We start from the raw sequence: 25,325 nt of genomic DNA on the forward strand, positions 1-25,325 counted from the left end.
CAACTTCTCAGTTGGCACTCAAGGGTTTGTGTTGGAATGATAATTCGGCCCGTTAAGGCCCAACGGCAAGAATATCGTAAGATAGTAAAGCCCATGAGCGGTCGGTGTCCTGACTACACGAATAACAGCGATGTCCCTTAACGGCCCAGCAGTGTTAGTTAAAGGAACAGATGCCCATCAACAACGGACAATCTAAAAGCCTCCCTAGTACTCCATTTATTATAAAAATATTTTTGCACTGCTTAGATTCATCAATGTATCAATCAATATTTATATTAATATTCATATTCCGACAAAAAAGTTTGTGTTAAAATAAATTTATGAAACCTAATATATTTATGATATTATAATATTACTTTTCGTAGAGAATATATATATATATATATATTATTTATTCTATTTAAATTAAGCATTTAAGTAAGAAAAAGACTATGCGTACGATCTTCCGTTTACAAAGTTTGTACGATCAAACGAGATGTAATGCGTTTGCTTATGATGAACCACTTCCCTCCGTTGTTAAACAGAGAGAGAACACTGTGTGATCGTACAAACTTTGTAAACGGAAGTTTGTACGGGTAGTGGCGCTCTGAAATAGTTAATGGTCAGAATTTTAAAAGTTTGACTAAATTTTTATCTTAAATGATAAATATTTCAAAAAGAGTATCTTGTAATGCCATCGGAGGCAATATATGCAACTGATTGGGAGAAGAAAAGGGATTTGGGAGATATTTGGTTGGTGGCCGAAGTCCACATTTTCTAGCATAGGATTTGGTTAAGAGCCACACTTGAGTCAAGCCACACTTTGTTAGTACATTGACCCACACGCCATACCCTCGTTCTCTAGCCAAAGTTTGTTATGGTTGTGACCACGCTTTATGTGGCTTGTCACATGCTACAGCCCAGTAAGATGATTGACCTGGCCAAGATGACTGATCACTGACCAGATTTGTGGTACAGCAGTAAATTACTCATTTAACTACAAGCTTGATGCTTTGTTATATAACATTTCAGTACGCACGAAATGTTTAAATGCATATAATGAGGGTAAAATTTTATCCTGGATTGCCAGTCCTTCCGGTGTCCCTTTTTTCTCCCAAAATAGTGCAGCTAAGGGTGCGTTTGATTGGTGGGATATGTGTGGATAGGAGATGGCCGTCCCGGTTTTTGATGTGTTTGTTTCGTGGACGAAACTGGATATGGTGGCCCAGAAAGGAAATATTTCGCAAAGATGCTGGATGGATGTATCCGGCCAAATTGACCAGACAAACTCATCCACCTTCACGAACAGTGATCATTAGTGATTGTTTAGTGATAATTAGTTTGTTTTGTCATTAATTAGTAATTACCAAGTTTAATTAGTGTTAATTAATAATGATAGATATATTTTATTGATGATTTATACTAATTACGATAAAATCTATGATGATTAATTTATATTATTATTTATTAGTAATTCAATATGTCCATCACATCCATCCTCATCCATCCCACCAAACAAAAAATCGCATCATCTCATCCATCTAACCAAACATAAAACTGGATCACCGTATTTCTAAAAATATGGATAGACATATCCTATCCCATCCTGACCACCAACCAAACGCATACTAAATGGCACGTGTTTTTGATGAGAAAAAAGAAAAACACCAAGTCTGATAATGAGTAAAGAACATAGGTTCAGTTAGGGAAAAAAAACTTACTAAGCATCAACAAATAGGTTTATCCTTTTGTCATCCTGGGATTCCTGAGAAAATGACATGCCACCATGAATATCAGTAATGCCTTGGGGAATGAGAATTGCTCAACAGAACCAGCAAAGGAGAGATGGATCCAGGATTGGGAGGTAAATGATTTCTTGACTTTGTTATAAAAGTTAGCCAAATCAAAACTGACTTTTCTGATCTTACAACCATCGATCAACTCAGGACACAACAGATAACAACACACGAAAACACGATATTTGTTAACGAGGTTTACTCTATTTTGACGAACATGTGCCACTTAGAAGTAGTAGAATCATCACCTCGATCCACCGATCCTCTAAATTTGGGTTGTTTTCTTTGCAGCTTCACTGCAAGCTACTCAACGAGTATGCACCAGACTCGTCATTATCAAAAGCAATAGCTATCCCAGTAACTATCTTTTTCTGGACTCCACCTGTAATAGTACATTCATGCAACTTGTAATTGAAATTTTGGCTTATAATTATAAACAGAATAGAAAGGACGCAAAGGTAACAGATACAAAAGAACTATTTTTGCAAGATCTGTGGCCAATTGATCGAAGACGTTTGCTGGCTCTGTCAGATTTGCATCTTCAGCCCATACAAGTTCTGTTTCAGATACAACATTTATTGGACAAGTGGGCGATTCTCCACGAGGATTCACAACCCATTGGCACCCCCGGGTCCCGGCGCTTCACCGCCTGCGGCTGCGACCTCACCTGGCCCTCAAAACCACGATTAGCCAACGCCGCAGAAGAGGAAGCCCTGCTCCGCCGTCCATCGCCTCCTCTCATTCTCCCCCATGCGCCACTCGATCGCGCCGGCGTCCAAATGGTGGGAAGCATTTGGGTTGAAGAGTTGTTGCCAGCTCAACCGTACCGGGGATTCGCCTGTTTGGGTGGTTCGGTCGCCGGCACGCCACGGCCGCGCCATCAAGCGATTCAAGTGCAACGCAGCGGTGCGTGTGAGCCTGCCTGCCTAACCGTGTGCGACTCGGCTCGGCTCCGCTCCAGAAAACCAACCAAACCGATCAGACCACCGCATCAAACCTTAGAAAATCCGCACGGCTCGCTGCAGTGGCCTAGGGCCAAACCAAACACATGCTGCGGTGTGAGTCCTTGACCAAAGTGGACATGCCATCCAGAGTCAGACTCAGAGATGGAGACTGCCATTGGAACGCCAATCATAATCAGGCCAAGGAGTTCAAAAAAAATGATGGTTTTCTGTGCTTGTGATATGGATTTGACCAACCTGTTAAATTTGCCAAGGGTCGGGACGATGAGCATGGACGAGCAATGCTTATGTCTGCGCAAACACGGGAGCACTGCCATGGTCAGCTCTTGTAGCAGAGGTGGACCAGGTGGTAGATCCACCGTCCACTGCAGTGCAGCGTGGTCGTCCATTGCCTCACGCCGACACTCGTTTCACACTCCATCCATTCGAGAGGGATAATATCATAATAGTAATAACTGGATAAAAAACAAGAAGGCTGGTTGATCTGGCACCGTGGGACACCGCCAGCCAAATCCGGTGCTCCACCGACTGTACTGCAGTACCAGTGACATACTACGCGGTATGCAACAGTACTATACGTGTGATTGATTGTCTGCTCGGCCAAGAAATTCTTCCCTGACGAGAAACGTTTGTGTAACGCAGCCGAGCAGATGAACAGCCAAAATCCATCTATCCACCACCACTGGCAATCTGGCATCATCATCAATTGGAAATCTCACCCACCGTTGGGCGGGCCCCGGCCACACACATAGAAAGGCAGGCAAGGAATTCAACGGCCCGTTCCTTTTTCTTTTCCACGAGATATTTAACAGTTCCATCGTTTGCTTATTTCTATCACTTACTAGCAGATACTTGCATGTATGTATCCGTAGTTATTTAAAAATATATACTATAAAATATAATATAATGAAAATCATAAAATTAACTCTAAAATCATATTTTAAAAATTAAACTCTAGCATAGTTGCAACAATGAGACGAGAAATCTCTAAATTATATGATTTTATGAAAGTCATTTAAAGATATAATAAGTGAATTGGCTAATACAAGAACAAAAATTTGCTTTAGAGATTTCAAATAAAAAAACTGTGTGTGAAAACCTTTGTACGAAATTTACAGTTTAGTAACTTGAAAAAAGGTATCCTTAATAATCTATATTCTATAAACCATAAAGTAAAAATAAGAAAAGAAACGGGCTCGCTCATCATCCGATCCCGCGGCGGCAGCAGGAGAAATTCCCATCAACCGCAAGTCCGCACCCGCGAGTGCGCGGCGGCCGAAGGTTTGGCGCACGTACACTCGCCTCCCAAACCCACACACACTCCGCGGCCGCTCCACTTCCCCAAACCCAAACCCCACGCGGTGCACCGGACCGGCGAGGGGAGGGAGGAGCACCAGAAAATCCGCGCGTATAAATACCACGGCCGCAGCGCCACCGGCCCAGCCAGCTGCCGATCCGTGCGTGCCCCTCTCTCTTTCGGTTCCTTGTCTCTCTCTGCGCGGGCGCGGGAGGCGTCGGCCATGGAGGTGTTCTACTACCTGGTGTTCGGCGGGCTCGCCGCGGTGGTGGCGGGGCTGGAGCTCGGCAAGGGCGCCAAGGACCGGGTCACCACCTCCCAGGCCTTCAACTCCTTCAAGAACAACTACGTCCTCGTCTACTCCCTCATGATGTGTACGCGCGCCCACACTCACACTAATCTCTCCTTGTGATTTTGTCGATTCCTCGCGCATTTCGTCCTCCTCCTGGATCTGGGATGGACACGCAATGCTCTGTACGTCAAAAATCTCACGAATGAATGAATGGGTTCTTGCGGTGCAGCCGGGGACTGGCTGCAAGGGCCGTACGTGTACTACCTCTACAGCCAGTACGGCTTCGACAAGGGCGACATCGGCCGCCTCTTCATCGCCGGCTTCGGATCCTCCATGCTCTTCGGCACCATCGTCGGATCCCTCGCCGACAAGCAGTGCGTTTCCTCTTGTTAATCCCTTCGATTTCCGCTCCATTGATTTTTTTTGTGCCTGGATGAGGCTGAGGAATCTGCCGGTTTGCGTTCAGGGGGAGGAAGAGGGCGTGCATAACCTACTGCATCAGCTACATCCTGAGCTGCATCACCAAGCACTCGCCCGAGTACAAGATCCTCATGATCGGCCGCGTGCTCGGAGGAATCGCCACCTCGCTGCTCTTCTCGGCGTTCGAGTCATGGCTCGTCGCGGAGCACAACAAGGTACTGTAATTATCCGCAGCACCAGATCTGCTTGTCCGTGTCCACCTCACACTGATCACTGATGCTTTGGAGCTGTGTCTGGTCTGACTTTAACTTTAATCCAAAGGCTCCTCCTTTTTTTAGTTATCTAGAAGACATGTTCTAGTTGTATAAAGAAAGAATGCATCTTTGGAAATTGGAATGTTTTAGCCTTAAGTAACCGGGCTTATTCCAATCTTTGTTGTCAATAAACTATTACTAGAGTCAGACCACCCTTTGGATTCATTCACATCCTTGTCGTTCAAGCGAGATAGGAGTATTATACTCCTATTCATTTTGGGATGTTTGACTACTACTAACTTAATTAGGTACATAAAAAATGAATTTTCAGTTTGAGATTAGGAGAGCACGCAGTAAATTAGGCAGATAAAAGGTCATTTTGTCAGGATCTGAAAAAGACTGAAATCTAGCTAGTTGCAAGCTCAGAGCCACCATTTTTTGTTTTGCTTCCGGTCCTTGTGTCGGTGGATCAGATGGTTGCATTTTCAGATGGGTAGGCATTTAACAAGCATGGCCCATTTAATAAAGCTGTAGTATTTAGGATGGCCTCACACGCACTAGTCCCTACAGATTGTCCTTTTATTCGGCCATGTGCTATCTCCTATGAATATTAATCTCGGACATATTCAACAAAATTCGATTATTCATAAGAATCCAAGGATCCAGGTGCAGTATCTGCTGCATGTGATGCTCTCTCTGTACAGTGTTCTTTTGCCCGTGACAAACCCATGCTATTGATTAACTAACTAATCAATGGCCCTTGTTGTTTGCAAACTTTTCCAATGTGATGCATCACAGTCAACTTGTTTGTATTGTCAATCTGTCATTCTAAGCTTTAACCTTGTGTTTCCTTTCACAGAGAGCTTTTGATCCGCAATGGCTATCGATTACATTCTCCAAGGCTATATTTCTTGGCAATGGCCTGGTCGCAATTGTATCCGGACTATTTGCAAACCTGCTCGCTGACAACTTGGGCTTTGGTCCCGTTGCCCCATTTGATGCTGCTGCATGCTTCCTGGCAATAGGCATGGCGATCATAATGTCTTCATGGAGTGAAAACTATGGAGATCCCTCTGAAAGCAAGGACTTGATGTCCCAGTTCAAGGTTGCAGCTAAAGCAATTGCTTCAGGTATGCTTGACTCATCTTTTTGGATTGACAGATAAACAGATATATATAAATTTGACTATCACTATTCTGACATTTTCCTTGAAATCTTTAGATGAAAAAATTGCATTACTGGGAGCCATACAGTCATTGTTTGAGGGCTCAATGTATACTTTTGTCTTCCTCTGGACTCCAGCGTTGAGCCCAAATGAGGAAGATATTCCTCATGGCTTCATATTTGCCACATTCATGCTGTCGTCAATGTTGGGTAGCTCCATTGCCGCACGTCTGTTAGCCCGAAAGCTCAAGGTTGAAGGTTATATGCAGATAGTGTTTACAATATCAGCCTTCACCCTTTTCCTTCCTGTTGTCACCAACGTAAGAACACTGCTTATACTGTGTTTCTGTTTTCTCCTGCCACGCAGTGATCGCTGATATCTGTTTTCTAAATGTTGAACAGTTTCTAGTGCCACTTACTTCAGTGAAAGGAGGTAGCATCTCGTTTGGAGGCACCTTACAGCTGCTTGGTTTCTGTACCTTTGAGGCATGTGTTGGCATATTCTGGCCATCAATCATGAAGATGAGGTCTCAATATATTCCTGAGGAGGCAAGAAGCACAATCATGAATTTCTTCCGCATACCACTGAACTTGTTTGTTTGTGTGGTGCTTTACAACGTGAGTGGAATGGTTCTTACTGAATCTAACTGTTCCAATCTGTTAATTTCTTACAAAAATAGGCATGTTTTGGCTGTGTGTTTTGCAGGTGAATGCGTTCCCTATCACTGTCATGTTTGGCATGTGTTCCATCTTTCTCTTCATGGCAGCAGTCCTGCAGAGACGGCTAATGGTTATTTCTGACCTACACAAATCATCGACAAGTATGTTATATGACTCATTATTCCATCGTATATAATCGCTAAAGTTTAATGCCATTCAGTTTGATTCTCACTGTGGATTACATTTTCTGCAGAAGCACAAGAGATGATCGATGAAGATGAGCCACTGAATCCTTAAAGACTGACAGGATCATACAAATAAATCGAATACAAAAATCTAGTCCATACTGCAATTCATTTCCACCAGGCTGCTGAATAAGATGGACGTTGCAGAAAAGAGCATTTGTTTTTGTTTGTAACTTTATTTCTGCGGTTGACCATTGGCTGGTAGTAGCTCACATCTGGAGCAAGGCTAGGGACGAGGCAATACAGTTCAGCAAGCATTGAGCTATTGCCGATATATATAGGTTATTGGTGTTGTACTGTTGTCATTTGTTATTTGTTTTTATGTTCGTCAGCTTGACATTATATGAATTTAAATGCCACGGATGTCTTAATCGAAGCAATATTACGAGAGGGAAGGCTTTGTCAAATATTGTGCTGTTTGTGTACTTTATAACTGAATATGTCGCTGTCACATCTGTAATCTCAGGTGCATAGGATTGGAGGATCTAAAGTATACAATCTTACCCGTTTGCTCGCACGAGAGGATTTTGGACCTCCGTGACGCCCCGTTTGCTCGCACGAGAGGCGGGAATTGCTGCGCTCTCGTCTGTCGTTTATGCTGGCCGTTCGATCCTTGTAGTAGTATATGATCCCATAGTTTCGCTTACTCTTCGTATAGGCCAAAATTTTAACTTCAAAAATTAATTTTGGAGTTAATTTTATGGTTTACTCGCTGGGGTTTACTTTATAACATTTGTTTTTAAATAGTATTTGTTTTTAAATAGCGAATAACATGTACTTTCTCCATAAAAAAAGTTAACCGGCCCCACCCTTTCTATCCGGATATACCACTGCATATAGATAAGCATGAATATAAGCAAAACCATAGTGCTGGTACACAATTGTACATCCTAGCTGACCTGATACAACATTCTCGTTATTTCAAAGAGGTACCTTTGTGGTAATAACCTCGTACCGTAAAGCATTTATCACAACTTACATGCCTAAATACCTGGCCAGTCTGCCATAAGGTCAAATAGTGCACTCATTGCATATCGTACACGAAAGAAAGAAAAAAGTTCCATTGCAATCCTGCCAATCCAGTGAGAGGAAACCAGAAGCCAAAAGATCTTGTTCCTTTGCTGCACCGGATCATTGTATGCGCCAAAAAGATCGCAAGTTTTGAGTTCAGACAAGTGATAACTGTAGGAAAGAGTATTACTGGTGGGTTGCAGAAGGTTGGCTAGTACATCAGAAATGACCGGAAGAACACAGTTCTCTGCCAAACCACCAAACGTAGGTTAACATCAGAGTATGATGAGCCAACCCACCAAAACATTACTACAAGATGACGAAAAGAACTAGGCCAACATACAGGATGGAAAAAAGCACATAAGAGGGGCAAACAGAAGCTGGTAATGAAATACATGATTCTTCCACTGCCTAAAGTTCGGCAATTTCCAGCTTTGCAGTGACAGGAAAGGGAACAGGTCAATTCATAGAACAGAAACAACAGCATTAATAAATAGAGAAATAGAAACATGCAGCAGAACATGAACCATTTGGGAAGGGAAAACATGGTGGATGTATAACCTGAAATTTGAACTCGTAACACTTCAGTAAGACACCATTGAACAGAAAATAACATGCTTTGAAGTTTGAACATTCACAAGGAACTAAAAATCATGATAGCAATCTGCTACAGCATCTTACAAACGGCAAATATGAGAACAATAATGGTGTTCTACAGATGCCAAACAGCACCTTACAAATGCCAAATATGAGAACAATAATGGTGTTCTACAGATGCCAAACAGCACCTTACAAATGCCTGATGAATGGTGTACACCGAAACATCCAGAAAAAAAAACAGTCACCACATTACATAGCAATATAGCATAACATCAATACTTGATACTTCAGTAGTCAGTAGTGTGACATGTACAAGAGTCAGATGCCAAACATACAAACAATAACATTGATGTATAATTGCAATAGAGGATCAGCCGATACACTAATCTGCAAAGGGCATCTGCAAGTCCTTGAGAACTATAGGTCCTGAGGTTCAGATGGATCTTTAGTACAACTAATCATCTTTATGTCCATCTGACCCTGCAACCTGAATGCATTACTTGATACAATGTAAGTGCAGCAGCATGATGTGAATGGCATCCACAGATTAGAAACACACATAATTAGCCTACTATTTCATCGCATTTTGTTTCATCACAAGACAAATATGCGTCATCATAATCTAGGAAAACTACACTACAAAAACATTACATTTCACATTTGTCATGGACTCACCAGCAAAACGTAAAAGTATGTATTATTGTGTCGGTACCGGCTAACTAGCTACTCGAGAAGACGTTACATTGCGACAGGGCAAAAATTTGCTGATCTGATCCGATCATATCGATTACATGTAACATAACACTAAAAATATAATGTTGAGAAGAGAACCCTTCTCCAATAAATTAACCAGGAGAGCAAAACGAAGAAATGACATCCTTGGCAACTACTTGATTCGACCATTTCTTATCACAGAAGAGAGAATACCGAGCGGACGCATCAGAGGGCGGGCACATATCTCTTTGCAGCCTGCTTGCCGGCCATGGCGGCGCCGGCGAGGATCCCTCCGACGGCGCCCGCGACGGCGGCGGACCGTGGTCCGTTGGCGGCGCGGAACAGCGCGCCGGTGCCGAGCCCCGCGGTGACGCTGTTGATCCAGTCGTCGCGGTCGCGCGCGGCGACCATGGCGCTCTCGATCCCCGCATAGAGCAGGCCGATGACCCCGAGCGTGTTCCCCATGCGTCGGCCGGAGCTCCCGCACGAGTTGAGAACCCGATTCGCGCGGATCTTAGCGGTGTCCCCGGGCTCGGCGTTGCGGGCGGCGTCGCGGAGGCCGACGGCTGCGCCGGCGACGGCGCCCGAGAGGTAGCCTATGCCGGTGTAGTAGGTGAGGTTCTCGCCCCAGGAGCGGCGCTGGGCGAGGGACTCCTCCTGGAAGAGGAACTCCGGGGAGGTGGGGAGGTCGTAGAGCTGCTTGTAGGGAATATTTAGGTCCTGGTAGGGGTTGTACGTCCGCCGGCCGGAGGCGTCCGTGCGGTCGTCGCGGGAGCCGGATCCCGACGAGAACAGCCGCGGATCAGCCATGGCGTCCGCAGCGGCGGCGGCGGCGGCGGGCGGCGTGGAGCGGAAGAAAGGGAGGAGGCGAGACGCGAGGAGAGGAGAGGAAAGGAGGGTTTCGGCACGGAGCTGAATGCGCGTATTCCGCTTCGCCTTCTTTATTTTACAGCACTTTCTGGAGCCCGAAGCCACTAGCGTAGTTGCGTGATGTGATTTTTTTCGCGCTCGCCGACGTTGCAGTTCATGGGCCGCAATTTTGACGGCCCGGAAGATGAGACGATTTTCTCCCTCGCGCCGTCACGCGGCCCATCTACCGATCTACCTAAGCGGGCCTACGGCCCATGAAGTTCTACTGCTCCGCTGCTCATGCTGGAGGCAAACTGAACGGGGGCAAGGCGGCCGTAAGAGCAGTATAATAGCAGGCTATAAGCCAACTATAATATATTTTAATAAGATAAGAGGAAGAGAGAAGAGAGGTGCGTTATTAATTTATAGCCAGTTGCATACGGGCTTCAAGACAAAATATGTGTATGATATGTGAGACCATATATTCATGTTTTGAGGGTAACTATTATATGAATTGGCTATTAGATTAACTATAGAGTTGGCTGTACTATTGAACTTGCTCTAACATGGAGTGGACTGGTGCACGGTAGTAGTGTGTATGTCAGAACAAGTGGTCAGCCAAAGCAACAGTTTTGTACACGAGCTACTGTCTCCATGAGCATAGGCTTGGGAGTCGGGACTCCCCATGTCTCGACCATACAAGCACAGCTAGCTGCTATACGATAACAATCTAGCGAGAAAAACAAAAGCTCAGATCTCTGAATCCACGTGCTTCCGTCCACTGTCCCACGTGCTGCCCTCTGATGACCAGCCCACGCCCAACTGGAGCCAAACACACAAAGGAAAAGAGAGAGAGATTAGTACTAACAGTTATATCATTAGCGGTTAACGATGCGATGGACCACGCACTAATCCTACCGTTTTACGAGCACAAAACCACACGACTTTACATGGTGTGTTTGGGCCGCGGATTGCGCGATCGATCGAGCCGCGAAATTCCGCCCGTTGCATTCCAACCCAACGATCCAAACCGCCTCATAAATAGCTGCAGTGCAGGCAAAGAAACGAACAAGTTGGCAGAGTGCGTGAGACTGTGTGAGTGCGAGCTTGCGAGGACAAGAGGAGAAAAATAGAGAGGAAAAGCGGCGCGGCGAGGATGCGTGGGCCGGCGTCGGCGTCGGCATCGCTGGTCGCCGCGGCGGCGGCGCTGCTGCTCCTGGTCGACGGCTGCGGCGGCGCGATGTACAAGGTGGGCGACCTCGACGCCTGGGGCATCCCGCCGGCGTCCAAGCCCGACGTCTACTCTCGCTGGGCCAAATCCATCCACTTCGCGCTCGGCGACTCCATCTGTAAGCTAGCTTCGTGTTACTGCTAGTCGTCTTCTCCATTGAACCGGTGGTGGTAGCACTGGAACGCTCGCTCACTGATCGGATCGCCGGTGCTGATGCGCGCAGGGTTTCTGTACCCGCCGAGCCAGGACTCGGTGGTGCAGGTGACGCCGAGGGCGTTCGCCGCATGCGCGGCGTCGGACCCGGTGCTCAAGCTCGACGACGGCAACTCCGTCTTCAACCTCACCACGCCCGGCCGCGTCTACTACATCAGCGCCGCGCCGGGGCACTGCCGGAAGGGGCAGAGGCTGGCCGTCGACGTGCCCATGGCCAACGGCACCTACCTGCCGCCCACCGACAACGACCTCGCCGCCTTCGCGCCGATGCCGGCCGCCGAGGCGCCAGCGGGGTTCGAGTCGGCGGCGCTTGGCCCGGCCGGAGCGCACCCGTCGTCGGCCGCGTTCCGAGCGGCCGCCGCCGGTGCTGGATCCGTCGTTCTTGCTGCTCTGTCCTTCGCCGTCTTCTTGCAGTGAGAGAGCAAAGCTTGCACTTTCTTCATTTCTTTGGGAGATTAACTTTGGGTTACTGTGGAATTAATGGCACATTGGATGATCAGAGCTTGGATCTCCACATTCTTTGATCCGTTTGTATTACATTTTACAATGGAAATGATGGTGATGATTCGTTTTTGCATCAAACTTCTCAACTGGAATCCATTGCATTGCATCTACTACTTCAATCCCAGCTGCAATTTTACAATATTGTAAGAAGCTTGTCCCACTTCATCTGTTCATCACATCATTAGGCAAACAGTGAGTATTTAAGATGGTCATGGAACAGATCTACCACAAGAAGTAAGAGTAGATGCCTCATCGTGTCGGCGTACGGGACTACTAGTCCCAGACAGAATAGATTCGATGGACCAAGGCATTGATATCGTTATCTTGAACAGTACTCTTCATGCTACCTTGGCTGCCTGGGCACAAACAGGAAGCTGCTGTCCATAGGGTTGGCCGTGTTGCCAAGCACCATCGGGCAAACCGGTTGCCACAGAAATCTGTCATGTTTGATGGAAAATCCATGTTCCTGATGTCTATCAGTCCATGCATGATCGATCCATAGCAACAAATGCAGGCATGGCAACAACTCAGCTCTGGGAAAAGCTGCCACCTTTCGAATTTAGCAAACAAATCAAGCTTGATAAGAAAAGCTGCACCTTTCAAATTTAGCAAACAAATCAAGCTCGATAAGCCACTTTTTGGAGCAAGTCATAGCCGGCAACAACAGCCTCAAAGGAATAGAACCAATCTGGTTTGCAGCATGTGCGTATACGCTTTGAAAATCAAGAAACTGCAGGATTTTTGAGCACCAAACAGACCAAACATCTACTGTACTTCGTCAGACAAAAGAGACCCTAGAACTATAGAGCAATCAAGCCAACATGTCGACCAAAGAAAAACTGAGACAATGGCTAAATCAACATCACTAAGGGAAATCAAAACCAAGATCAAGGACAGAATCGAGACCAAGAACAAGAACCAGAACCAAATCTTTTTTAGCGTTGTTTGCTCTTTTTTCTCCTTTTTGTACAGCTCTCTTCTTCCTCTCCTTCTCACCCCTAATTTCTACTTGTAACACCACCCCATTTTATCAATGAAATGGCAACAAGGTAGAGTCCCCTCTACCTTACTATTCAAAAAAAAATGCAGGCATGGCTGATATGTGCCGGTAAGTCATTTTTCGGACATTCACAAATTATTAATTTAAGACATGCAATGTTTGGGAGAACAAAAATAAAGAGTTAGACCTGCAACTCGCCTATGAATCATCGGGTAGTGCTGTACAAGAAACGAATACCTGGAACAATTAGATTGTTGAAACAATGCACTTCATATCTGAATAAATGAACCAGACCGTACAGATGTACAGGCTACAACGATGCTAGGCTCCAGCCGTATATGCAATTTGTGTTTACCAGAATGAAAAGAATTCATGTGCGAGTTCTATGCTTCTTTCATGGTGTCATGGCAACGTTCCAGTTGTACACCTTTACATCGAAGGTGGGAGAATTTTCGAGTGCCTGTCTGAGTTCTTTGGCCGAGTTCAGGTTCTTCGCAAGCATCAATGCGAAGCCGCCCCCACCAGCTCCAACCAGCTTGTAGCCGCAGCAGTAAGGGTCAGCAAATGCAAACAATTCATCCACAAGCTTGTTGCTGCAAAAAGGGTCTAGCTCCTGATGTAGCCTCCAGGCCTCCGACATTATGCCACCAAGCTCGTCTATTTCACCATTCATCAGGGCTTCCCTTCCAATCTTGGCCAACTCAGCGAGCCTCTTGATGCTGGATATCAACAGGCTATCGCGGCGGAGATATCGAGTAACAACTTTCTGTAGAACTTGGTGGGCAAGCCTTACCTGTGCAGAATATACATTCATTTAGGGAGAAATTTATATTCTTGCAAAGCAAAATCAATGTAAATATGGATGGCATGCACATGTTAGAAATTTATTTGGATGTCCAAATTGCCATGGTGCAACTGGAAAAAGGCTCATGTTTGCGTATTGAAATTTCTATGCCTGATTTCACTTTATCTACTTGCATTATATGCATCCAGCAGAAAATTCATACTTACTTGACCAGTGAACACAACCAGGAGACGTCGTTCCAATTCCTCAATCAAGTGAGGAGATGCCAAAAGTGGAACAACTTGCAAGCGCAATGGCTGTCCTGGATAACTCTGAGTACACTTGATTCCAGGATACAGGCCACCAATTTGATCTTGCCATCCACCGCCTGTGCCCATTACTTGCTCCACTACCAGCACAGCTCTCGCAACAGTGCCATCACTTTCATCACCTTCTATAAGCTGAAATAGTCCCTTAACTACAGCAGCTGCTAATATGCTAGAAGTTCCAAGACCACTTCCACGAGGAACATTTGCCCATGTCCTAATATTCAAGCCTAATTTTGACAATCTTTTATCATTAAGGATACCAGTCACAATAAGAGCAGACTTGACTAAACGAAACGAATCATTTTCTTTGAATGGTGAAGTGATAGAAGACATGTCATCAATATAAACATTTCTGCCAGCATCATCTTCAATCAGAACTCCAAGGTGGTCCATTGTTGTCTCAATCATAGCACCAACTGGAAGGCTTCCTTCCAATCGTATTGCCATATTCAAAACACAACCTGGACGCTCCAAGCTCCATGGTGGTGTATCACTCCAACCGCCAACAAAGTCAACACGGACAGGTAATTCCACAATAGCCTTCTTAGGATGCAGGTTACCATTACTTGAAGACTTGGAATTGCTTGACGGCTCTACAAAATCATACATATGTATTTACTAGATTAATAGAAACATCGATATTCATAATGGTAAAAGGTACATTTAGCTCATTGCTTATAACTATACGAGCATATGACATAATTGTATTTTGAGAAAAACAACAGAAAATATCGCACTAAGTATATTGGGACCACAAGGTTGAATGTTCCTGATTTTTTTTAGTCTAACTGTACCTTTAGATCCATATTTTATCGCTGATGCAGTTTCACTTGCTATGGAAGCCCACACTTTGTCTTCAACAATAGCTGCAGTAGAAAGGTCTCCAGAAGCTCTAAGCAGATCCATCTTGACCTGATATCTTCTGCTTTTTGGAAGAACACCAGAATACTGATCCCCATGACTGGGACAAAGCGAAAGTAATTCATTACAGACTTGAAGGCATGAATTTTCCTTTTGTAGCATTTCCTCACATAGTTGAAACAGGTTGCGCCCAAGCAAGCCATAGGTCATGCAAGCTTTAGCTATGTTGGCTGCAAGATCTGCTTGATGCTTACTTGAATCCATACAAAGCTGATCGTAGTCAATCGAACGATGCAGCTCTTCTAAGCTGATCCTCTCTGATTTTTTCCACAGGGAAGCAACTTTGCCATCCAGGTCACATGTTGACCCCATGAGGCACATACCTACGTTCAGCATTTCAGGGAGAGACAAGACTGGAAAAAGCCTTGCATTCCATAAGCAATTGTCCTCATTCATTGGGTTCCACAGATCTGTATCCTGGATTTGAAGATGTTCCAAGACATTTCTCCAAGGCTTTCCGCAGAATGTACCATCTCTCTTCATAGAAACTTTTGGATTATCATGAAGGCCACAGTAGACCATTACTCTTCCCATAGAATTTACTAAAGGTACTTCCCAGAGGCAATGTCGATCAGGTAATGTGAAGTATGAGCTACCGCTGACTATCTGAGACCTGTTTCCATGTAACTCATGTATATTCACCCCAACAACAATAGATTGTGAGCCAATCCGTACCCTACCTGAAAGTGATGAATCATAGACCAATGAATCCTCTCCAACTGAGACCCCAGCAGAAATTTTACTGGATAAAATGACAGCTGTTGCTGCAATATCACAAGCAGTAGTCTCTGGTATTGAAGACATGTGCCTTCGCCCTACAAGTCCTGAATATGAGCCCGCCAAGTGATCAAGAACTTCAGCAGACGTGCCGAAATGTAAAAATGAGAAATCATCTGAAAAGAAAATGGTCCCAACTTAGTTTTCACTTGCATAACTGAAAGGAAATGCAAAAGGCATAATATCAGACATAACTAATCAGAAATATAAAAGATGACCTTTTTTCAGATACAGGATAACTTATGGCACAAACACTAGAAAGAAAACCAGTACAATTTACTTGCGACTGCTAAATAATCAATTATCAACAAAACATACATGAACAAAAGCTGAACATCCTGTGTCTTCCCAAAGCAGCAATTAGCTCCATGCCCAATGGGCGGGTCCTCAACCATTCATGCCTGGAAGGTACCCAAGCAGCCACAAGATCTTCATATAAGCTCATCTGCAATAGATTGAGTAGTATTGAACTATGAAAACACAAAACAAAATATGTCATGGAAAATCTATGGTTAGATAAATGTAGTTAATGGGAAGTAATGGAGCAAAAGAAATCAATTTAGGACGTTACATTGAAATTTCTGTTTTAACAAAAATTGGTCCAAAAAGATGAGATTAATGAGGTTTGGAATATCCAGGGTTTAATCATGACCAAAAAATAAGGTTTGGAAATCTGGTTTCAATATGGAATAAATTCAATAAAACGTACAACAACCTAGCAAGCCAGTGCTTATCTTTAGGATGGAAAACTAATCATTTCTGATCATGAACACATGTTCTATTTATGCTTCAATTTGTTTGGCTTGGTGTTCACCCAAGGAGCTAGTCAGGTGGCAGAACAATGCTAACCAGGCCTAGGCAGAACTAGGCGGCATAAATCAGCTAGGCAACCTAGTAGGCAAAGAGCGAAACAGACACTGTTAGCATCTAACTTCCATTAAATTCAGGACAATAGAATATTAAATTGTACTGCTAGGAGCACATACAGAACTGCAAGAATTTGTAGTAAATTTATTTAATAACTCCTAGAATGAAGTAATGAGTCATTATGTTTTCTAAGAGAAGTTGATCATCAGTGGACCAATATCTCTAACTACAAAAAATTGTAACACATGCTATCTTAGAATAATCACATGGCCTTGATTCAATGAAGCGAGTCTGCAGATAAATGAGTAAGCGAAACGTTGGAATTACGAGATGTTTGCTTACCTCTTTTCTGCTAGTTATGAGCTCCTTGATCATGATCTGGCTAGATGAATATGCAAGTGTAACAAGCTCCTGCCATGCTTTACCCCTGGCTGATATTATCCCTGTGTCAAGCAGTGCTCTCCCGTCATCTCGAATAGCCTGGCCCTCCACAAGCTCGTGTACTGTAGGCTTCTGTAGGAGATTATCCACCAAACACAGAGAATAGTTCTCCCCATCCGTCCCATCCTTTGATGCTACAACTACGCCATGATTCGCGGCCACGTCCAGAGTTGTTGGCACGGTGACAATGCAAGCAGAATCATCGGGAAGAACTAGGTTTGAGGCATCGAAGCACGGGAGAACATCCCCCGTCATTATGAAGATCCCACCTGATCATGCTGTACCAATTAAAATGGAACCTATTGCTCAAAAATCAGTAGCATTGTCTACAAGCTACAACCTTGGTCTCTGAAAGCTTGCCTTGCGCTGGATGAAATCGCGAGAATGTGGTCGAAAAGTAGCGGAACAGGTCCATCGGGATTGTCTCCGGCCAAGTAAGGCAGGGGCAGGAAGGCCTTACCCATGGGGTTCGCCCATGGAACCCTCTTGCTATCACCCCCAGCGTGAAGCAGCAGTATGTGTTTCTTCGCCATGAATCGTACCACCGAGCTGAGCGGGATGTCATCTGCAGAAGAACCACTTGCTCCTTCGGGCAGCAATTCGGCGATCTCTTCCTTGGAAGCCTGAAAATTCAGACGCCCTGATAGTCAGCAGGGGATCGAAGTTGTTGTAGAGGTACATAGGGAAGAAAGTGGTTGGACCTGGGCGATGAGATGGCGGACGAGGGAGGAGACGGCGTGGAGGGTGGCGGCGCCGGAGCCGATGCGCGCGGCGTCGGGGTCGGGGACGGCGAGGGCGGCGGTTGAGGCCGGGAAACGGCCGAGGCGGCGGGCGCGCGCGAGCTGGCGGTCGTAGAGCGCGGCCTGCTCGGGGCTGGCGGCCGTGAGCACGACGGCGTCCCACGGCGGCACCCGCGACGGGTCCCGCGCCGACAGCCGCAGCCGGCACCAGGCCTTCCGCAGCACCGCCGCCGCCTCGTCCGCCGTGTGCGCCCTCCGCCGCCGGCGCCCGGCCGTCTCCATCGCCTCTCTATCTGGATCGGACGGAACTGGTCGTCGAGAGAAATGGTGTCGTCTGCTCTGCCGACGCGGCTCCACTCCACTGATTCGAGGACTTGACTTTGCGTGACCGGTTGCTGGTCTTCCCGCTGCTACCCATGGCGATCGTGTGCCTCCGATTTTCGAGGCAGTGGCTGCTGTGCACACTGCACAGCTCTGCCGGGTGAAATCTCGAGCTGAGTTTCTCGGATCCGACGAGAGCCCATCGGTTTTTGCAGTTTTCCGACGTAGCTCAAAATCAGTTTTCTGTTGAAATTTTGAATGGTTTTTAATAAATTTAAATGCCAAACAGTAAATTTGAGCAAAAATTAGTTGGAATTTATCGAAAACCGTGATATATGGCCTCGAAATTCAGTTGGTAATGTAAATCCTGATCTCGAGTGACACAGGAGGGAGGGGTTACATCTTCTTTCTCAAATCGAAGGGTTTCCAGTTTTTGCGAAAATTTGTTCTGCTTTTCATTGGTTTTGCTCGATAACCATCCTCACAGGAAACGTAAACCCTGGTGGCATCACAGCTACTACCTCCGTCCAACAAAATATTCAATCTTAGATTGCCTGAAACAAGGGGCGAGTAAACACGACAGAACATAATACATATATTGTTCAAAATCTCTCAGCATCGGGTTTGTTTTTTTTCTGCACGATACAAATGATAGCCCAGATACACAAATCAGCCAATAAAACATACTACTGTTATGAGGCCAAAACTGCAACTATATGATGTGATACACAACTCATTTAATACCTTTCTGCTAACCTAGCAGAAACAGCCCTTAGCTTAGAGTAGACTTTGCCTGCAGGAGAACCTAAGATAAGACTACAGAGTGAATCCCGAGCAACCTTGATGTTAACAAAGGATCCAAGTATATGGATCTTTGTATCAGCGATAACTATGCGAGTCCTGGTAGAATTCTCAATCGCATATTTGGTCTTGCCCCCTTTCCCTGACAAGCGACCGATAGCACGAGAGAGATGCTCCCCTCTGAGTGTCTTCACATCCTTGATCTCAAAGGAATCCACATACAGATCATCGAGACGGAGGAGCGCAACAGCATCTGCGATATCAAATCCAAGCATAAAAGCATGTACGAAGTCTGCACACTTTTGAAGATTGCTCACATCAGGTGTGTCTTTTCTTGTTTTCAGCTCCACCCTTCTTGCCTGGGATAATGGAAACAGAATTGATGGTTTGTTTAATGGTTACCAGCTTAAGCATTCAACATCAAAATGGTATGAATATGGCATGTTTTCACAAGCAAAATCACCCAAGCACTGAAGATACTTCTTGCCAATGGGAAAAAACAGGTACTGATTTAGTGATTTAAGCTCGTAACAAACAGTTACAACTAACAAGACAAGGATAAATTAATGGAGTGATTTAAAAAAATGATGACAGAACAAATGCAGACACAAAACTATGTTGAATTTGTGATTCGTAGTGACTTAGGTAAAAGTTGGAAGTTGTGAGCTTTCATCACATCATCTGAAGAATTCGGAACAAAATTAAGTGAATTCTCTATTAACATCAAGTATTCAATGTTGCTTGTTTTTACATAATGAATTGAAAAGGTACATATACAGTCACAAATCACAAATTTGGCAAATTTGCATAGATTAGTAATATCGAACTATTTTCTAAAAGAAGTAATATCGAACTACACACTGTTAGCAAGGTTAGAAAGCTAAATCGTTGTCCTGACCATGGACAAGCAAGGAATGAAAAAAATGTATTTTTACAGTATAATTTACTGATAGCACCAGATTAAAATTAGGATATCCTCTAGCATAACATATGTAGTTATGTACTAAGTTTGTACAGCTACAATATTGTTTCACTGATTACAGAATTGATTAATCTAAGTAAAATGTCAAAGATGCAACTTGATGCTGTGGTATCGTGCTGAAAATCAACACGAACGCCTGACAAATTAGCTTGGCATGTCTCAAGATTCAGGAATTGCAGCAACATACCACTCAAAAAATTAGGATATCCGTGAGACAATTTTCCACTCAAAGGATTGATATATCAATGAAGCAATTTGCGAGACTCAACAGAACCAGAAGTGCACAGCCATGAGGAATTCGAGCGTACCTTAAGGTTCATGCGGATGTCGATCTTCATGTGCTCGTAGACGGGGGTGTAGATATCCATCCACGCCTTCTTGAGCGGCGCGAAGCGGTGCTGCGGCACCGGCACCTTCCTGAACTGGGGCTTCCCGCCGCTCATCTCGCTCGGCGTCAGCGCCTCGAACCGCGGCTTCTCCACGCCGCCAGCCGCGTCCACCGCCATCGCGCCGGAGGAGGAGGATTCTACCTGCGCGGCGGTGCTCACCGCCCTGCTTGCCTCCATGCTGCCTGTGGATTCGGCGGTGGCGAGAAGGGAAGCGGGCGGCGGGGGGTGTCGGCTCTCCTCTGCTAGGCTAGGGTTTGGGAATCGGGGAGGAGAGGAAGGCGAAGAGGGCCAATCAGGTTTATAAACCGAAATCTATTGGGCCGAAAAAATTTTAGAACGGGCCGTCCGAATTATGTAATAGGCTGCTTCAAGCAAAGCCCAACTGTGTAATGGGCTGCCTCAAACATGGAGATCTTTCTCTCTGTTGCATATGTATCTTTCTTCATATATATATTTCCATAATAGAACTAAAAAGATTATTGTAGTACTAAATTTTACAGTTCTGAAAGCACTAAAGGCTGCATATTGTAGAGTTGTAGTTCAGTCATCAAGGTTTAAGATCGAACTACTTTCTTACAGTTGATGCTTTTCATAAACACAATCAACTCATGGAATTTGCAGTTCACCAGCAGCAATTGTTCAGTGACAATCCGAGTGAAGATCCCAGGTTCTTGGCGAGTGGCGACGTCTTGCCCGCCGCTCCCGTCTTGTTTCTTGTTGTCCCCTATCTGATTATCTCCAGTCACCGTACAGGACGGGTTAGGGCATCGCTGGAACAATTGGAAACAGTTTTCGGCATCAGAAATAAATTTTGATTTCTGATAATTGTTGGCAAGGAATAGGTCACACACCTGGACGAGAACGGGACGCACCCAAACGTGCTGGGATTGCTGCAATGCACGTTCTAAACAATTGCAGACGGATAATCTGCCCACAGAACTGGCAGTGAAAACAGGCCCGAGAATTCACCAGCATAAGAATTGTATCCAGTATAAGATGATTTGATGACACTGCATAGTTAGCTGAAGAGTATAACATATATTTTCAATTTGTAAAATTAGGTTGTTGTAGAAAGTTGAGTGAGCATTTATCTGTTCCATGGAATTGGTTATTACTGCGCATTCGAAGAACTAGAATTGAAGTGCCACTGTTTCAGTTCAGTTAAATACGCTAGCTGTCTACAATACCAAAAGAAAAATCAGATGGACTGCTTACCTTGCCAGCATTCATCTAGGACTGAGTTCTCAAAAAAGCATTCAACTAGGTGTATCTGCTCGCTGGCTATAACTTTTTGTCTTGATGGTAATTCATTTACTCATCATAGTCAAAGCTCTGTTATGTTTGACTGACACTCCCTTTGGTCCATTATATGTCCTCTTTCTCCAGTATTGGATTAGGCCACACTTATTGCAACATCCCGAGAAAAATTGAAATAGGCATTATTTGTTATCAACCTCAGAAACTAACCCCTGATTCAAAAACAAGATAGCCAGTGAATACCATCTATCAACTTGGATACAATGGTTGATATGAAATACAAGCTCACTTAAACAATCAAAGACACTTACCAGAAACTTGCCATCAACCCTTTCCACATCCATCTTTAACAAATTAGCAGCTTTATCCATCCCATGTGCATTGTATGCCTGGATCATGATGGTGTAAGTTACTTCATCAGGTTTACATTTCTTTTCCTTCATAAACTGTAGCATTTCCTCCATAATTTTGATATCTCCAGACTTGGCATATGCATCGATCACACAATTAAAAAATGGAGTATCTAATACAACATCAGTGTTCTGTGTCTGTCGAATAATCCCAGGAACCTTGTCAATTAACCCAGCTTTGCTGTATCCATTGATCATAGAGCAGTAAGTGATGGGGTTGGGTTTGACACCTTGAAACTTCATCAAACGGAAATAGTACTCCATCTTCTCAATATTTCCAGCTCGTCCAAAACTTTCTATTATTATGTTGAAAGTAACAACAGCGGGTGAAAAGAAGTATTTCTTCATATATTTCAGCACCGATATCATTTTGTCATGCAACTTAGCATTACCATAAGCTTTGATCATGATATTAAATGTTTGTGTGTCTGGGTCAACACCCATCAACTGAAACTCACCGTACCACCTCTCCATTTCATCTATCCTACCATGCTTCCCATAGGCCCAAATGACAGAGTTCATCGTGTATATGTCCGGCACAATGTCCCCACTTTCAAGCATATTGGTCAGTGCATTCTCCATCTCCTCCAACATGCCAGCTTTCCCATACCCATCAATTATCGCATTATGGATAACAGCATTGCATTCTAGCCCCAAGTAGGACATCTCATCAAGAATCGCGGGTATCCGATCGAAGCGGCGCAATTTGCTACAGCAATTGATAAGAACGGAGAACGTGTACTCATCTGGCTTGCAATCCGCAGCGCCTTTCATCTGGTCGACGGTGGCCAACGCCTCGTCCAGCATGCCGCTGTAACCATACGCGCCGACGAGGGCCGTGTAGACATCCACCGTCGGCTTGAGACGCTCCGAGAGCATCACCTTGAAGAGGGCTGTCGCCGCGCCGGGCTGCCGGCACTTGCCGAGCATCATCAGCAACCTGGCGTAGGTCTGTGACCTCGGCTTGTACCATTGCTGCTTACGAAGCAGCTCGAAGATCTAGACCCAATCAAGCGAGCACCATGAGCATCAGCAACCAAGCAGGTCTAGGTCTAGTATTTCTCCCTCCAACGGGGTGGGTGGGTGGGTTGGTCGGGTACCTCGAGAGCGGACTCCCAGCGGCAGGAAGCGACGGCGGAGTCGAGGGCCTCGAGGACGGCGCGGGGCCAGAGGCGGGCGGACTGCTGCCGCGAGGCTGCGGCCTTGCGGGAGACGCCGGAGACGGCGGCCTCGGTGCGGAGGATGCGGGCAAGCGCCTCCGGCTGGTCGGCGACCTCGGGGGCCGATGGCTTGTAACTACGGCCGCGGCGGGCCATCACGACGTGGGCCGCGCGCGGAGGTGGCGAAGAGGTGGCCGGTGGGCAGCGCGCCGGCGAGTGCATGGCGCTTGGGTCTCGGAGGCGGCGGCCGGAGTGAGGCCGAGACGGCGATAAGGTCCCGAGCCAGCAATGGACGATCAGCCCGGACCAGCGCCGTCGGATTCCTGATAACAAATCCTGACCATCCAACCATGAACTATCCAGTCAGCTCCAACCTGACCTGGCACATCCAAAGTGTTAGGTTGCCAATCGATTCCTTGATGTGTCTCCTTTTCCAAATCCCCTTCCAAATCAATCAAATGCCAAAGGAAAGCTTTATGTGTCAATGGCAAGATTCAAAGTAATCCATGAAAAATCTGGAACAACACAACCTCAGAAGTTGAACAGAAGAAAATGGCAATCTGTTCTCATCATCATTTCAGCACAACCAGGGGCTAGGCTACGAAAGGGCTACTCGTTTGATGAACAGTCGAAGAAATCTATTAACGACCAGTTGAGCACAACCAGGGGCCTCTGGTTTTGGGCGTAGTTTGCGTTTCCGTCCGTGGTAGTGGGTTGGGCTCTGGCTTGCAGCTATTGTTAGGCCTCCAAACGAACACTCAAAAGCCCATTACTATTTATTACGCAAACAAACAGCTCACTGCTCATCAAGTACAGAGTGAGAGCTACCGGTAGAACGGCATGCACAGCAGCAGAGAAGATCAAGGCGAGCAGACATATATGTCGACTTGCTATCGACTAGCTCTAGCATCATCATCATCTTCTGAATCTTCTCCTTATCTTTTGGAGCAGGCTAACTGATTCATCGTCAGGTTCATCGACGATCCACGTAGCTAATCACCAGCCGTTAACTGATCGAATTCGATTAAATTCAGACAGCAAAAAGGACGGCATCCGCGTCCTCCGTTCCGTGACCAGTTAGATCCAATTATGGGTTATCATTCAGGGTCCAGACAATCGACGACCATCCTCCTGTTGAGCTTGCTGTTACATGTTCCATGCGATGAACAATTGAAAAAAAGTACAGTATTCCATTGATAGATTATTATACTTTCTTCAGGTACAGATGCTCACACGTAAGGCCAGACTATTCTTCAGCCGATCGATCCTAGTCACACCTCAAAAGGTACATATGTCACCATTATCCTTAATTTGGTCATGTACAGCACATTACATTCAATGTGTTCAAGCTAGCTTGAAAGTGATCATCAAAGTACCAGGAGTATATTTGTGCGCATTCAGAGTTTCAAACCGATCGAATAAATGAATGATGGCTAGATCGACACATCGACAGAGACTGTGGCGATTCCACGCATGGCCCTCACTCAGGTCACCGGCAGCTACCTCGACGACCACTCATTAAGTTTTTTTCTCATCATGCATGCATCTTCAGTTTGATCTTTCTCATCGCTAGATTCCAAATCCAATTGCATATGGAGAAGCATCGATCTCACTGCGGGTAGCATTCATATACTAGTACATCGGTAGGCATGCATGCATGGCGGCAACCACTAGCAGTAGTTGCAGCTAGCAGCAGGAGGAGGAAGAATATACAACTAGCCCATGCACGTTCTCTCGCTTCATCGCTAGCATGCATGCTGCTCTCTCTGATTGATTTGCTGGATATATATGCTAGTATCTTGTGGATGGTATCACCATGTACATGTGCCTGAACTTTGGCCACACACAGTCTGATTATTAAAAGAAACCCTGAACAGTACTGCAGCTTGACACACCTGAAAGAAAAAAGGTTAGAGCGAGCGAGCTGAGCAATGCATATATAGTTCCTTGGCGAC

The 25,325-nt window shown here is 45.4% G+C and overlaps 5 protein-coding genes across 5 annotated transcripts; 2 read left to right on the top strand and 3 right to left on the bottom strand.

The window, feature by feature from the left end:
* Window positions 1–4,057: 4,057 nt before the first annotated feature.
* LOC102710279 (molybdate-anion transporter-like) lies at window positions 4,058–7,476 on the top strand. Its single transcript, XM_040522859.1, has 8 exons — window positions 4,058–4,408; window positions 4,556–4,700; window positions 4,793–4,961; window positions 5,860–6,130; window positions 6,222–6,484; window positions 6,567–6,782; window positions 6,871–6,985; window positions 7,078–7,476. Exons 1-8 carry the CDS (start codon window positions 4,258–4,260, stop codon window positions 7,119–7,121), a joined length of 1,374 nt encoding a protein of 457 aa, XP_040378793.1. The 5' UTR covers window positions 4,058–4,257; the 3' UTR covers window positions 7,122–7,476.
* Window positions 7,477–7,892: 416 nt separating this feature from the next.
* LOC102712792 (mitochondrial import inner membrane translocase subunit TIM23-2-like) lies at window positions 7,893–10,352 on the bottom strand. The gene is made up of 2 exons (XM_040522841.1): window positions 9,608–10,352; window positions 7,893–8,327 (listed from the first exon to the last, which is right to left on the bottom strand). Exon 1 carries the CDS (start codon window positions 10,202–10,204, stop codon window positions 9,620–9,622), a length of 585 nt encoding a protein of 194 aa, XP_040378775.1. The 5' UTR covers window positions 10,205–10,352; the 3' UTR covers window positions 7,893–8,327; window positions 9,608–9,619.
* Window positions 10,353–11,315: 963 nt separating this feature from the next.
* Window positions 11,316–12,317, top strand: LOC121053967 (stellacyanin). The gene is made up of 2 exons (XM_040522687.1): window positions 11,316–11,592; window positions 11,698–12,317. Exons 1-2 carry the CDS (start codon window positions 11,400–11,402, stop codon window positions 12,102–12,104), a joined length of 600 nt encoding a protein of 199 aa, XP_040378621.1. The 5' UTR covers window positions 11,316–11,399; the 3' UTR covers window positions 12,105–12,317.
* A 1,055-nt stretch (window positions 12,318–13,372) lies between these two features.
* Window positions 13,373–18,479, bottom strand: LOC102713062 (bifunctional fucokinase/fucose pyrophosphorylase). Its single transcript, XM_040521992.1, has 7 exons — window positions 18,012–18,479; window positions 17,651–17,933; window positions 17,212–17,579; window positions 16,321–16,447; window positions 15,099–16,118; window positions 14,203–14,897; window positions 13,373–13,984 (listed from the first exon to the last, which is right to left on the bottom strand). The coding sequence occupies exons 1-7, from the start codon at window positions 18,330–18,332 to the stop codon at window positions 13,586–13,588; spliced, it is 3,213 nt and encodes a 1,070-aa protein (XP_040377926.1). The 5' UTR covers window positions 18,333–18,479; the 3' UTR covers window positions 13,373–13,585.
* A 2,248-nt stretch (window positions 18,480–20,727) lies between these two features.
* Window positions 20,728–23,685, bottom strand: LOC102713341 (pentatricopeptide repeat-containing protein At3g53170). The gene is made up of 5 exons (XM_040522762.1): window positions 23,311–23,685; window positions 22,112–23,209; window positions 21,759–22,012; window positions 21,395–21,553; window positions 20,728–21,313 (listed from the first exon to the last, which is right to left on the bottom strand). Exons 1-3 carry the CDS (start codon window positions 23,590–23,592, stop codon window positions 21,983–21,985), a joined length of 1,410 nt encoding a protein of 469 aa, XP_040378696.1. The 5' UTR covers window positions 23,593–23,685; the 3' UTR covers window positions 20,728–21,313; window positions 21,395–21,553; window positions 21,759–21,982.
* Window positions 23,686–25,325: the final 1,640 nt, after the last annotated feature.

Source organism: Oryza brachyantha, chromosome 3 (genome assembly GCF_000231095.2).
Source record: "Oryza brachyantha chromosome 3, ObraRS2, whole genome shotgun sequence".
NCBI lineage: Eukaryota > Viridiplantae > Streptophyta > Magnoliopsida > Poales > Poaceae > Oryza > Oryza brachyantha.

What these genes read in the sequence shown, in the direction of transcription:
- LOC102713062 (XM_040521992.1), bottom strand. Translation starts at nt 18,332, where the DNA reads ATGGAGACGGCCGGGCGCCGGCGGCGGAGGGCGCACACGGCGGACGAG. An exon ending in GCAAGCTTTCAGAGACCAAG is followed by an intron (nt 17,580 to 17,650) that starts GTTGTAGCTTGT and finishes CAGCATGATCAG; the next exon opens with GTGGGATCTTCATAATGACG. An exon ending in GATAAAATATGGATCTAAAG is followed by an intron (nt 14,898 to 15,098) that starts GTACAGTTAGAC and finishes ATGATTTTGTAG; the next exon opens with AGCCGTCAAGCAATTCCAAG.
- LOC102710279 (XM_040522859.1), top strand. Translation starts at nt 4,258, where the DNA reads ATGGAGGTGTTCTACTACCTGGTGTTCGGCGGGCTCGCCGCGGTGGTG. An exon ending in CGTCTACTCCCTCATGATGT is followed by an intron (nt 4,409 to 4,555) that starts GTACGCGCGCCC and finishes CTTGCGGTGCAG; the next exon opens with CCGGGGACTGGCTGCAAGGG. An exon ending in TCCTTCCTGTTGTCACCAAC is followed by an intron (nt 6,485 to 6,566) that starts GTAAGAACACTG and finishes AATGTTGAACAG; the next exon opens with TTTCTAGTGCCACTTACTTC.
- LOC121053967 (XM_040522687.1), top strand. Translation starts at nt 11,400, where the DNA reads ATGCGTGGGCCGGCGTCGGCGTCGGCATCGCTGGTCGCCGCGGCGGCG. An exon ending in CGCGCTCGGCGACTCCATCT is followed by an intron (nt 11,593 to 11,697) that starts GTAAGCTAGCTT and finishes TGATGCGCGCAG; the next exon opens with GGTTTCTGTACCCGCCGAGC.
- LOC102712792 (XM_040522841.1), bottom strand. Translation starts at nt 10,204, where the DNA reads ATGGCTGATCCGCGGCTGTTCTCGTCGGGATCCGGCTCCCGCGACGAC.
- LOC102713341 (XM_040522762.1), bottom strand. Translation starts at nt 23,592, where the DNA reads ATGCACTCGCCGGCGCGCTGCCCACCGGCCACCTCTTCGCCACCTCCG. An exon ending in GCTGGGAGTCCGCTCTCGAG is followed by an intron (nt 23,210 to 23,310) that starts GTACCCGACCAA and finishes GATTGGGTCTAG; the next exon opens with ATCTTCGAGCTGCTTCGTAA. An exon ending in GGGTTGATGGCAAGTTTCTG is followed by an intron (nt 22,013 to 22,111) that starts GTAAGTGTCTTT and finishes TTTTTGAATCAG; the next exon opens with GGGTTAGTTTCTGAGGTTGA.